Source organism: Sinohyriopsis cumingii, chromosome 16 (assembly GCF_028554795.1).
Source record: "Sinohyriopsis cumingii isolate HCF-2022 chromosome 16, ASM2855479v2, whole genome shotgun sequence".
NCBI lineage: Eukaryota > Metazoa > Mollusca > Bivalvia > Unionida > Unionidae > Sinohyriopsis > Sinohyriopsis cumingii.
Genome location: NC_142976.1, coordinates 15,060,354 through 15,074,686, shown reverse-complemented (window position 1 = coordinate 15,074,686; position 14,333 = coordinate 15,060,354). Strand labels below are relative to the sequence as shown.

Genomic DNA, 14,333 nt, shown 5'->3' with positions numbered 1-14,333 from the left:
CTTTAAATCTGCATCATTTGATTCTTGGTCTCTACTATGAATTTAATTATCCATGTGCAACACCCACCCACCCAAAAGGAAATGGCAAGAAACAAGAACTACTATGGCTTTAAATTATATGGAGAACCAAGACAAGTTTTTTCCAGTGCCAAACTTTCTCTACATTAGCCAGGTATCACACCTGTTTGGGCTTACTGAATATTATGCAATACTCCACTGAATGATTGTGACAGATTACAGGTAGGGATAATTTACTTAAAATGTAATATTCCACAACAACTACTACAGCTACTACTGCTGATATTATTTATTTATTATTATTATCATATATTATTATTATTATTATTATTTCACACAGGTGCCAGTTTCAAATGACATGGATTTAACTAATTTCAGTGTAAAAAATATTCTTGAGATTTATTTTCTTTAGAAACAAGCAAAATACTATAATACACAGTGAAGATAATGTTTTCAAGCAAGTCACAGATAAGTGCAACTGTTTAACATTTTCAACCCTTCATATATATATATTTTTTACAGACACTCATTTGATTGACTAAGATCAAAATTTAGAAAAGTTCAAACATAAGAAATGCCCTTTAAACTTCTGAATTAGAAAGATTATCTTAAATGATTGTTTGATAGTACGAGATGCTACCTGGAAAAAAATATCTGCTATAACTGACGTCATGCCAGCACTCTACCGCACCTTATAAACGATCCAGCAATGAAGAGATTTATTTATATTTACTAATGCTCAATATAACTAGTGGAATGGTGATCAATCTACTCATATAAATACAGCCCTGCCTCACCCTACAGCCTACCCCTATGCCATGATGGTGATAAATCTACAGTTAAAAGGGGTACAACTATTGTGAAAATAGTCCTATGAATTATCAATATGCATATCTCCTGACGATGATCATAATCTGTACTAAGTTTCACAGTAATCCACTTAAAACTGCAAAAGTAGTTGCTTAAAAAAAAACCTGGTCATAAACTGCATCAAACTGTATGTTACAAAGGGCAAAAATCTGCACAAAAGTCACGAAAGCACCAAGATCTTGTAACATGTGCTATTTAGATGTTGACCATAATACACAGCAATCCGTATCATACTGTAAGAAAACGTGGAACTAGTGCCATGGAGATTGTGTCATACACTAGATAAGGCTACAATATGAAACGGGCAATATTCCAACAAACATTTGCTGAAGTAAAGTGATTTATTATTATTTGCTTCTTCCAGTGATGACAAGCTATCAACAGCCAGTATCTGCTGAATAAGATGAACCACACTAGGAATCAGCCATTTGGGGTTTTCTAGGGACGCCATATTATAAGTACGCATTTTTAATACTTCCTTGATGCAAGGTTGGAACTATGACATAAAGCTTGTTCCAGGATAAAACGTGCCAATCACATTTAGTTTAACAACTATTCATGTCATGTCCTGGTGCGACTTTTGTAGTGACAAGCACTTTACGGGTAAATGGTTAAATAAAAATTGTATACTGCACTGAGTACATTTTCATATGTGCAACTTTCAATTAACTTGTGAGTTCTTTTGTGTCATTGCTCTCAAAGTGTGCAAATTCGAAAAAAAATTTGCATGATGCATTTAATCACATGCCCTGGCAGCATCTCTGTTTAAGTTCTTTACAGATCAATTAATAAACTTTTTGCATGAGGTAAAGTACTTCATTATACATGTGGAAAACATTTGGAATATCTCCTTTATGCTGAACGTGCTGTTACGATAAGTAAATTAGCATGGAATGGGGAGTTGGAGGGCAGATTATGAAAGTCACTTTGTGTTATCTGTAGAAGATGTGAGAGTGCTGTCAAAAATGAGTGACACTGACTGCAACAGTTGTCTTAAATGAATTCTCAATTTAAAGAATAACAAAACAAATGACTAGTATTTACATACCATCATATTTGTTTGTACCCCCCTACCAATTTTAAAAAAGGAAAGTATCAAGAATATAAAACAATGCACATAACATTTGCCAATTTATAAGTTCTAACCTGATTGTTAACAGTAGGTCCCAAACACTGTCAACTTGTTGATGTTTAAAATCAAAAGGTAGTTTCTTTAGCAACAAGGTCACCAAATTTGCTTGGGCCAGTCTACATTTTCAAGCAACACATGTGATGTAGTTTAAAATCTTTGAAAATCTCAGCAATTCCATACATTTTGGACTTACATTTCTTTGAACACATGTACACAAAAATTCCTCGTATTGTTTTTGTTCAATTTGTTTTAGAAATATTAAAACCAGACATTGCAAATATTGGACGCAGATGACACAGTTTTTAAAGTAGTAAGACTATTCTAGACACTGGAAATGAACATTGAGCAGTTAAAAACAAATGGGAGGGTATGTGAATACTATAAAAATTGTTCATGACTGCTAAAGATTAAAATAACTTGCATGTGGTAAGTATCGTTTTATAATGATTCTCCAAATCGTGTACCAATATGTGTATTGGTACACCAAAAGTATCAATGCATCCATATATTGATCAATCATTTTACCCCTCATATAAGCAGACTTTCGAAATTCAAGGAGTTTTCAAGGTTGTATGAACCATGCACATAGTTGCCAACCCTCAAGATTTTGGCGTCAATTTCATGACTTTCTAAAGCGATTCACAGATTCATGCCACATGCAAAAAATGACAAATTCACCAATTCTCATTATTTTAAATTTTCCTGTTAAGTGCTGGTCGTGAAATTGGTTGTTGCTGAAACGGTACAGTACTGCTGGTTGTGATATTAATAGAACTATAGCAGACAGGTGGAATTGGCCCAGTAGCAAGCATTTTAGTGTATTTCAATCTATATGTATAAGAGTAGTTTTAAAAATGCATTTGAAAGAAACCAGGGCTTAACTGTAATTTTCTAAGCGCATGCGCCGCCATCACTGATTTGAATTACCATTCAGCATCACATGTTGAAAACGTCTTCACCACCAAGAAAAAGAAATGTATTGGACAAAAAGTGAAGTTTAGTTTGGAATTTACCAAAAATTGGCCGTTCATTCAGCCATTAAACACTAATATACATCATGCTTTTTGCACACAGTATGCCACAAATTTTAGCATTGGGCATGGTGGCAGAGACAATGTGAGAAAGCACATTGGTAGCAAAAAGCACATAAGAGGTTTGGAAACTACATGAAGACAGCTTTTTCGAGTGTTGGAACTTTTGAGATTGAAAGATTAGCATATATTCGTAATTTATTCGAGTTCACAGTTTTCCGCACATGCGTCACACACTAATCGTTCACAGTTCAACGTTTCATCTTTTGGATCAATACCATTTTATAATTAAGCTACACTGCAGTTAAAATGTATTCCACAAAAAGTGAAGTGTAGATTGGAGTACACCAAAATTTGGCCTAGCATTCAGCCATCAAACATTTATGTACATTATGCTTTTCACACAGTATTGTCATGCAGCAAAATTTACAATTGGGAATGTGCCCAAAGGTTGGTATTGTTGCTTACAATTTACCTGTCATACATGTACCATGTAGTAATATTATTATATAGAACATGTATGAAGATAAATTGTAAGCAACGATACAAGCCCCTGTGGGCATGTGGCAGAACAATGTGTAAAAAGCACACTGCTATAGCACCCCCAGCAGATTTCAGTTTTGGAGAACTTTAAGCCACCTACTCAAGACCTGCATGCTACCAGTGCAGAAGCATTGTTTGTGAGCTTTCTTGTTGAACATAACCTGTCTTTCTCAATTGGAGATCAGCAATAGTGACACTGAAAGATTATTTCCTATTGAGAGTAAAAATGAGACAAAATTTAGTGCCTCCTTAAGTGCTGAAAATTTGCAACAATTGTAGTCACCAAGAATATCCAGTAGGCATGAAGCCTGAACTGTTTTGAAAACAAATTTACCGCAGTCTGATTGGGGAAGTTCAAGATTGCCACAGCATCATATCATGACAAATAGCGTGAAGTTTGTGTATATCAGTAAAGTTGGGTGCAAATAACATAGTACATGTAACGAGTGTAAATAATGTTTTATTTTTATTTTGGGATTTTCATGTAATGCAGTACTGATCATTGAAGTAGATGGAATTAGTGTCATGATATAATTTTTCACTAATTGTGTTCAAAATTCACTAACTGTTATCCTACTTTTCATTAATTGTGAGTCTGGAGGGTTGGCAGCTCGGCATGCAATATACCAGCAAAATCTAGGACAGTGCTACTTGTTTTTCTTGGATACCTGCTTGAGTGTTGCACATGGATAAACTTGTTAATAATATGAAAGTTTGGAATCTTATTCAGTGGCATATTCATACTACATCTCATCTCCATCTTCTATATGTCACCAGCTGTATGTCCGGAAATCAATCCACTTGCTTCCAACCCCTGGACCTCTGTTACATCAACTTCACCTCTATCCTATCTGTTTCTCCACTGCATTCAAGAAATTTCATCCTGAATATAGAACATGCTCTGTAATTATACAGTGTTATCCAAATGAGTCTTCAGAGAGTTCATAGATTCTATAATGACCATTTTTCAAGATTAAAGATGAAATCTAAGAAATTTCACACGGTATGAACAACAAAAATTCAGTTTTGCAATGAACTGAGAATATGTGTAATGTGTTTCTGAAAAAGAGCAAACAACATAAGCAAAAGTCCCTCTGAGGGACTGATGGTGATGAATTTACAGAAAATCATGAGACATCCATTTCTTCCATCATTATTTTCTTGCCTTTTCTGCAAAAAATGCATAGTATCACAAGAATAATGTCATCAGCTAAACTAAATATTTAACTTTTTGCAAGCCCATCATTGTGTAAATAACTCCAAAAATATGCAAGACCCCTTGTTTTTTTTTTAGTCACAAACAGTCACAGTATAATGCGTTTAGAACTTAGTGAAATATTCATGTACGATGATGAAAATGGGGCCGTTTGATGTATGGAAGCTGGATTTCTTAAAGCATCATCTGTAAGTAAATCACATTTAGCCAGCATTCAAAAACTCTGAAATAAAAATACTAAACAGGGATGATTACTTGATATGTTGTTTGAAAGTCCATCTGAAAAGGAAAGAAGGCTGTGTAATCTTGAACGCAAGTGGTCAAATTGAAAGGAGGTCAGAGTTCTGATTGACAGTCATTTTGGATGTTAAGAAATGGATGCTTCATTGTTTTCTGTCCAGGATATTAATGAGTACATGAAAAAGTATGTTCAGATATCCCAAAGTTGGAGGAGCAAAAAGAATGAAGTAGAAGAGTGGTCTGTTTTTGACTGCAGCGCTTGCCCAGTGTGATTTCAAATTTGGTATTGTACAGGTTAAGAATCCTTGTACAAAATACAAAGTCATTCTTGGCGAAAATACCAGTATCATTAAGCAATACAATGATAACAAGTTTGCAGTTGGAGAAAAAAATCAAAAGTCAATTGATCTAGAATTTTCAGGATATGGTCAAATATTCACTTCAGAGTAAACAGTTTTCAAATCTTGCAAAGTTGATAGATAATGGAGGAACTTTCCTTGCATCCAGTGTGGACTGTGAGCGTGGCTTTAGTTTAATTAATGCTCTAAAGACAAATTTAAGGAATCAATTAAAAGAAGGTCATCCAGAGATGATGATGTGTATTAATAGGAGGCTTAATAGACCTAGACAAGAGTTTATTATTTTTAATCGCATAATCATAGTTATTCTAAGATGGTTGACTGTGGAGTGTGCACTGTGCATACTTTTTATTCTGCTTCTGAAATGTTGCACACAAGAACTTTTATGCACATACAGATCCCCAAGAATTAGAGGGAAAGTTGATTATGACTGTTTACCATTTATACATGATACATGTAAAGGACATATACTGAAAGTGGTGTTCATTTTTTTATTTGTAAGATTACTGAAAATTGTGTTTTCTTGAATCACAACTGTGTCAGTGGGTTTGGGAGTACAAAATCATAATTTTAGCATGAAATGCCATGCTTCAATCTGATAAAAATCAGATCTCAGTTTCACATAGGACAGTGGTGATCTGATTTAGATTGCACCATGTTATGGCAGGTATGTCAACATCTTAAAATAATTTACACATTGCATCAGCACGATCAGTTTCCTCTGGCAATTTTTTTCTTTCTTCGACAAGCCCGATGGGCACCTCACTTAGAATACAGTATAGGCCCAATCTAAAATTAGAGGGGCCACAGGTGTCTGGCTATCAGATTTTTCAAGCACTGAAGGTCCAGTGTCATCCATGCCTTACTAGTACCTACATTGAGGACTATTAAAATTGGGGTGGATGTATAACGTACCATTCATGGCACTCTTGTCTAGAACACTATAACAATACATAGCAGGTTTTGAATGAAAAAAGTTGTATCATTTTTTCTTGACAGGTTTTTTGATATCATCTTTAAGGCCAAAGGGCTTGACAAAGCTTTTGGTACTGCACTTGTGAACAAGTCAACTCACATGTATATTATCTAATTGGATCTGATTATCCTGACCAAAAAAAGTTACCTTTTCATGCTGCTCTTTTCACTTTTCATACCAAGTTCGAGTTTGTCAAGAATTTCAAGTTTGTCAAGAATTTCTAATTAGAACTAAACAGGAAGAAAATTAAAAAGAAAAAAGGTAATGCGGGTGTCATTTGTGTTTTATTGCTATGCTGGATTCCTTCACAAAGTAAAACTCCATCGACCAAGAGTTATGAAATTTATTTTTGTTGGGCTTTGCTGATAGCTAAGCTAAATCAGCTTAAAAAATGAATTACACTTATAAAAAATTATAGAGATCCTCAGTTTTCCTCTAATAGTTCAACTAGTGCTGTTCCGATTATCGATTATAAGCAATCATCAGTTGGTTGAGCAAACCCATAAGATAATCGATTGTGATACTCCATAATTGATTATGTGTAAAGGGAGACTACGTTTTAGTTGTATGTAAAGCACAAAGGTTAGTAAAACTCCCAGCCACTAAAGTTGACCTGAAATTTATTAATTCCCTTCACAACTACAAATATAAAACCATATGATATTTCAAGGTGCAAAATTTCATAATTAGGAACATATAGCCATTATTACATGATCAAGTTGTTAAATAGTTGAGTTAATAAATTTAAACATATTTTGATGATTTGTTTCAGTTTTAAATGCAACATTATTTGTAGTATTTGTAAACAATGACAAACAAGAAAACCATGTCCTTCTACACTTAAAATTATAGACACATCACATATGAATGAAAGGATTTTGGGGGACTGCAGCAGTATTTCAGTTGCATATGACTTATCAGCCATAAAAAGATGCATTCATTTAACAAAGATGTAGAACAAAAATAACACACAACACAATAGACAAAAAATGTAATATTATTATCAGGTTAAAGTATACATGTCATTAAAAGAGATTACTCCTGTACATTTACATGAACTATTGATCAAATATATAACTGTATAACAAACAAAAATTAAAATTTGCTCTTAGTAACCATTATAATCGATTATCAGTTGGTTAAGTGGAACCAATTATCGATTATGAATTTCTGACCGATTCCCATAACTAATTTCAACACACTTTAACACCAATAATCACTCTCTACTCCATTTTTCTTTCATGCCAATAGATATTGTGCATGGTGACATAAATAGACTCATAAAAGAAACTTATTGGATTCATAAGTTAGATATGTTGTATCCTAATGGCCTTAATGCCAGTGCACTATATAAAATTGTATACCTTTTAAAAAAATTGATATATTGTATATTCTTTATAACAATATAATTTATATGTATGTTTGTCTCTTCTATTCTATTATTTTACCAATTCAGATATCTTTTAGATCCTGTCATACATACATATATATATATATATATATATATATGTGTGTGTGTGTATATGTGTGTGTGTGTGTGTGTGTGTATATAAAATTGTTATGATGATGCACATCATTTATGACATTACATAATGATGTAATTGTTATTTTAAAATAAAAGATATCATCTGTTTCTTTCAAAACCTTTTTTGCCTTAAGAAGCATAAATGCAAAACTAGTTGCACAGAATTTTTGGCATTTGTTTTTTTATCCCAATACAAGATCTAAGCACACAGGTAATCAAAATGGCTGCTCAAATGTGCTCAAAAAATCAGCCTAAATTAGTTTTAAGTACACTATCTTTAGTAGTTATTACAATAGGGAAAATTAGTTTTACCAGTGGCAATACCAACTTCTGAAAGTGCAATGAATGAATTACAAAGTATATAAAAGTTACAATTTGCCTTTTAAATTCAGGAAATGAAAATGATCAATCCGAGCTAACAGTTCTTTGATAGGTGCACATCTGAAGTAAGTGTAAGCGGTATACTCTATACACCAAATTACACCACTCGATCATACACCAAACTTAAGGGAAATTAAAAGTTCTTGTGGCAATACCCAAGATATACAAGGGTATAGTTAAATAGACAAGATAACAAGTGAGGAAAACCACAGGAATTCTTCCACTTGAAAAATCAAACCCTATGCATAATATGAAACTGCTGAGCACCAACGTATCCACTGAATATCAAACAAACAAAACATTTACCACACAACAGGGAATTTGTCCTGAAGATCTTCCTGAGTTATGTCCCCTTGGTTTAATTGTTGAAGTGTCCACTTCATGGCCTTGATTGCTAGATCCTTAAGAGAAAAAAATTAAATGCATGATTAACTGCACAACTAAGTGATGTAGGTTTAAATGATGCAATATAACAGTCAAAGTCTTAAACTGCCAACAATAATCAATTGGATTTAAAGTTCAAAATCTTTCAGGCAGGATTTATAACTATCAATACTCAATATCTTTATTCTCAACTTCCTCCTTTCACTTTCCTTTAAATGAGAAGATTCAATAAAACATTCACATTATTTAAATTAGAAGCAGATTTATAGCACACATATACAGAAGAGAGGGAACTTCAGACAAAAATAAAATTTCTTGCAAAAGTGGGTTTTCATGTTGCATTCTAATAAAGATTCTTCTACGTCAACCTGATGAAACAAAATTCCTGCCATTTAAAAATCACTAAAAAGAATTCATAAGCAAAAGTTTTCTGTAATAAATACACAGTGTTGGGCCACTTAAAACCAGATGTGATGACTTCAAATGACATGTGATGTGATTTGGATTTTCAATGTAGCTTAAACAATTTTTCAGTCATATCGCTACAATGTCTGCAATGTGGCAGTTTATAGTGATGTCTAGCACTGGGGCATAATGCCACAAAAATGTAGCATGATGTCCCACCCAGTCACATTATCCTGACACCAGGCCAACCAGTCCTAACACTAACCTCTTAATGCTGAGCACCAAGCGAGGCAGCTGTTAGTACCATTTTTTAAAGTCTTTGGTATGATTCGGCTAGGGTTCGAACCCACAACCTCCAGCATCCGAGGCGGACGCTCTAACCACTAGGCACTGGAGCAGTGCAAATGACATGAAATAATCAGAACATAAAAATTAATGAATACTGCAAATCTGTTGTTTTTCATGTTGTACTAATTTGTGTGCTTTCTATAAACCAAAAATATAAAAACCCAATGAACAATAATCCTTCTGTGGATTAAAACTGTATTCATTCCCAAATTCATACAGTTATATACAGAATTTGTTTCATTTTTTGAAAAAACCACAAAAATTGCCATCAATGAAACCAAATTAACCCAATCTAGACTATAAAAAACCATTCTAATTCCAATTGATTTCTAAATAAAAACAATAGTTAAAGTTAATAATCTATCAAATCAAACATTTGATAGAATATTCTGAAAATATTACTGAATACTTTCGTTTGACAAAATAGTTCTCATATCTTTTCACATCCACTACTTATAATGTAACAAACAATATACCATACATCTCCATCACAAGCAACACAACAGATGTGCTCAGTGGCCTGGTAGTCTATGGTATTCCCCTCTGCATATATATATATATATATATATATATATATATATATATATATATATATATATATATATATATATATATATATATAATGTTTGTCTGCATGGGTTCAAGTCTCAGGCTCAACTAACATGGGTATGTGAGAAAGCCTGTCAGTAGCTTCCTGTGGGTCGGTGGTTATTCCTCCACCAATTATACTGGCTGCCAAATACAGCAGCCTATCATGAGCTACAAAAACTGCAGCAAGCCCACAATAACACAACCAACAACAACTAATGTGCTCACAGTTTACTGATTCTTTTAACTAATGAATCAATTTAAGAAAACTTTACACTTTGATGGTATTAATTCATGCATGTCTAACTATTAATAAATAATTTGTGCAGTTTACTTGTGTAAATCCATGCTTGCAAAGAAGAAAATGACTCTATCCAACACTTACCTTCCAAGAAGCAGTTGTCTCGTGATCCAAGTCCAACCATTTCTGAATGTCATTGATCCGCATCTCCATCTAAAAAATCAAAATGAAACACAATGTGTTAAAAATCAATAGCATTTCACTTCTGTATTAGTTTTATTTTACTGTCTGAAATAATTTTAAGTTCTCTAACCTGTTTAACAGATTAAAAATAACTTATTATGAAACACTAAGATCTGATTAACACAAAGCTGCATGTTCAATTTGGTTCAATGATAAAAGAGGGAGAAAAGAATTCGATAAAGAAATGAAAGTAAGTCTTACAATAAGGGAACATAAATCCACCAATGATGAATTAAAAAACTGAAAATAAAAACCCTCAAAGATCTTGTCAATATACTGAATATGCACACTAAATTTTGTTGAAATTCAAAAGAAAAGAAAATCACTGTTGAGCAGAAGTGGATCTGTTAGACAATCATGGGCCATAACTCTGCCAAATGATAAGGGTAAAACGCTAAAACCAAACTCAATTAAGATTTCATCAATACACATCTGTATACTAAATAATTTCAAAATCAATCTAAAAAACATAAGTGTTATGTAGGAAATAGAGTAAGTCTTTCTAACCATCAAGGGCTAGAACTTAATGCTGACAATGAGGGTCACAAATGAATTCATCTGACACCTGATCACTATAAAACAGAATACCAAATCTAAACTGAATAAATAAAGTTCTTGTGTTGAATCAAAAGCAGAACAAATGTACAGATAGGTAAGATGGACAAACAGATAGGCTCAATTTAATATTGTATGAAAATATGGAGACAAATTCAAAGTATGATTTCAGTTTCTCAAAAGGTTGATACAGAGACAACAAAATTCCAAGTTAAAAGATGCTATTACAAGTTCTCCAATGCAACAGTAATACTTCACATGAATGAAACAGGTGATGTCTGTACAGGATGCTGAAACCTGCTGTTGAGGCCAAAAGTAAAGTCATCTATTCATTTCATGGGGATGCTGAGTTTGTTGGCTATTCAACACAGATAATAACAACAGATAATGATAACACACATGAGTATCTAATGATAACACACATGAGTATCTAATGATAACACACATGAGTAGCTAATGATAACACACATGAGTATCTAATGATAACACACATGAGTATGTAATGATAACACATGAGTATCTAATGATAACACACATGAGTAGCTAATGATAACACACATGAGTATCTAATGATAACACACATGAGTATCTAATGATAACATGAGTATCTAATGATAACACACGAGTAGCTAATGATAACACACATGAGTATCTAATGATAACACACATGAGTATCTAATGATAACACACGAGTAGCTAATGATAACACACATGAGTAGCTAATGATAACAAACATGAGTATCTAATGATAACACACATGAGTATCTAATGGAATTTCTGATTGGTCCAACACATAATGTTATGTCATAAAACCCTGGATAAACTATCTGACATTGGAAAATTATCTATTTTTCTAATTCATCTTTTAAAAATGTTCACATTTCAATCATGTGTGTGTGCATCATTGGTATATTTCAATTTCCAACAGTAAACAGTCCAAATAAACATAATCAAATCCACAAAAATAGGACTTTTATCCCAACTCTAACACACTTTCAAAATATTATTTGAAAAACAAAATTACAAGAATTAAAAATGTAAATGTTGATGGCACTATGTCAGGGAAACTCATGCATCCATAATCGTACCAAAATTTCTGACAGACATATTACTGTGCTTGTTTCTTTCAGAAATTAGTTTAGTTTTACGTGTGTTAACTTTTATGGTATGAATGGGCTTATAAGAAATGGATTATAGAACTGAAACTTAATTACCTTTTACACACAATATTAACACAGGAGGTAAAAAAAATTGTATGAGCAGATGTAGTCCCTCCCTCCCTCCCTCCCTCCATCCATACATACTTACCTTATTCAGAGCTTTGGACAATGAAAATAATTCTGGTTTATGAGACTGAAGTTTACCAGCTGTCTTTAATTTTTCCCTGATAGCTCTACACATTATGTACCTGAAATGACAGGAAATTAAATTACCTACATTTTTATTTCGTGCACACGTGTCTTATATGGCACATGAATTGTTGAAAAATAAACAAACTGTGAATTACGTTATTTCCTAAATAAGATGTCATAACAGATGCCTAAGCAAAATCCTTTTTCATATATTGTTTCTTAAAGTTCCAACCCCTAACACCCATTTTCAATCTTTTCTATTAGGTAAATTTTGTCCACTAAATTATCCTTCAAATTTTATGTTGATAAAAAAATATATACTAACTTAAAATGCCTGTCTATGTCGGGTTTGCAAAATGACATTATTTGTCTCCCCACGAGGATCTGCTGTGACTGGAATTTCCTTGTCTTGGTAAACACACTAACATAAAATTATTTTTGTTTCCAAATGAATGAAAATAACCCTGCAATTTTTGCACTATACACCTCTCCCATGATAACTCGTGCAAAATGGGGTCCACAAACACAGACCGCACTATAAGCGAGGATCAAGTTACAGAGGGACCTCCAAAAATTGGGGAAAAAGATCAGTTTGTCTTTGAGAATACCATGGTGGGGGGGTGGCATTAGGGAACTCGCCTGTTTAATGACTGAATCCTCATTTTACAATCACATCAATAATAATTTTTAATAACATGCTTTTTCTAATGAAGTTGTTAGTTATTATGTTTAAATAACATTTATTTTCAAAATCACCAACATATGAAAGATCGTTCCAAGTGGCTTCAACAACCATCATGTGTACAAGTAAAATCTGTGTATTACGTCTCAGCTTTTTGTTTTCTTGATGAGTCTGGTTCCCATAGTGGTGTTTAATAGTATCCTGCCAAATTAGGAGTCCACAAGCAGGGAACTAAACTGTTGATACACCACCAAACAAGATTCCTTTTTTTCAAAAACATGCAACATTTATTTCATGAGACAACTGTCAATTCGAAATACAATTTTTGTATTGTTCAATTAGTACAATATTGATGTCGTGATTTCATTGGAAGTAATAATGAAATTTCTTCCTGAGGATATCTCTAAGTGCCAGTTCAAGAATTCTCTGAAACTCGCATGCCTACAATGGTCCGTATCTGTGACATCAAGATCTTTATTTTATGAAGTGTTCATTTTGCTTGGCTGCCTTGTTATCTTTGATCACAGTTATGAAAGAGTTGGTTAATTTAAGGTAGTTTATGTTACATCCACAATAACATTTAAAACAGTGTTCGATTGATCAAATGAAGTGAGTTCACCCTACATACGACCGGGGTCGCTAGATTTTAAGTTTGTAGGATTTTCATGCCTTTTAACTTTTCTTTTATTCTACCTACTCTTTTTTATTCAAAACAGATAATTAACATGATAATACAAAGGAGGCCAGCTTTTAATTCAGTGCAACAATACAACAAATACTTCTGCAAGTCAGTTATCAAAACAAGGTCTGCACTTAATTAGGTTCTCAGAGAAACGATTGCAGACATAGCTGTTACGGTATATTGACGCATTTTACGTTTAATTACAGAAGGACACATTGCAATTATGACGATTACACTTAAAAGGAACTAAAAGATAGAACTAGAACACAAATTTCAACTGATAAAAAATTATTTAATTTGTATTTATTCATTAAAGTACTGCCTCCAATTCATCATTGATCAAAATTTCCTTACATATTGTTAATTGCGGTGTACTAGGAATGTCGTTTGGAATGAAAATGTAAAAAATTGTATGACCTATTATTAAATTTGATATTTCCTAGTGTAGATAAAATTTCCAGGTCCTATCTACCATTTTCAATGATAAAACGAACAATACATCAAAGTATCCATTACCAATTTTGATCGTGATTTTCTTCAAGTTCAATAAACAGAGATCAAT

The 14,333-nt window shown here is 33.0% G+C and overlaps 1 protein-coding gene across 1 annotated transcript in view; it reads right to left on the bottom strand.

The window, feature by feature from the left end:
- Positions 1-1,854: 1,854 nt before the first annotated feature.
- The window catches only part of LOC149779975 (uncharacterized), a 56,573-nt gene continuing 44,094 nt past the window's right edge, over positions 1,855-14,333 (bottom strand). The window contains exons 11-14 of the mRNA XM_089936698.1: positions 12,364-12,463; positions 10,402-10,470; positions 8,598-8,692; positions 1,855-4,477 (exon numbers count right to left, since the gene is read on the bottom strand). Coding sequence (XP_089792824.1) covers positions 4,420-4,477; positions 8,598-8,692; positions 10,402-10,470; positions 12,364-12,463 — 322 coding nt within the window. The 3' untranslated portion in view covers positions 1,855-4,419. The remainder of the gene's footprint in view (positions 4,478-8,597; positions 8,693-10,401; positions 10,471-12,363; positions 12,464-14,333) is intronic.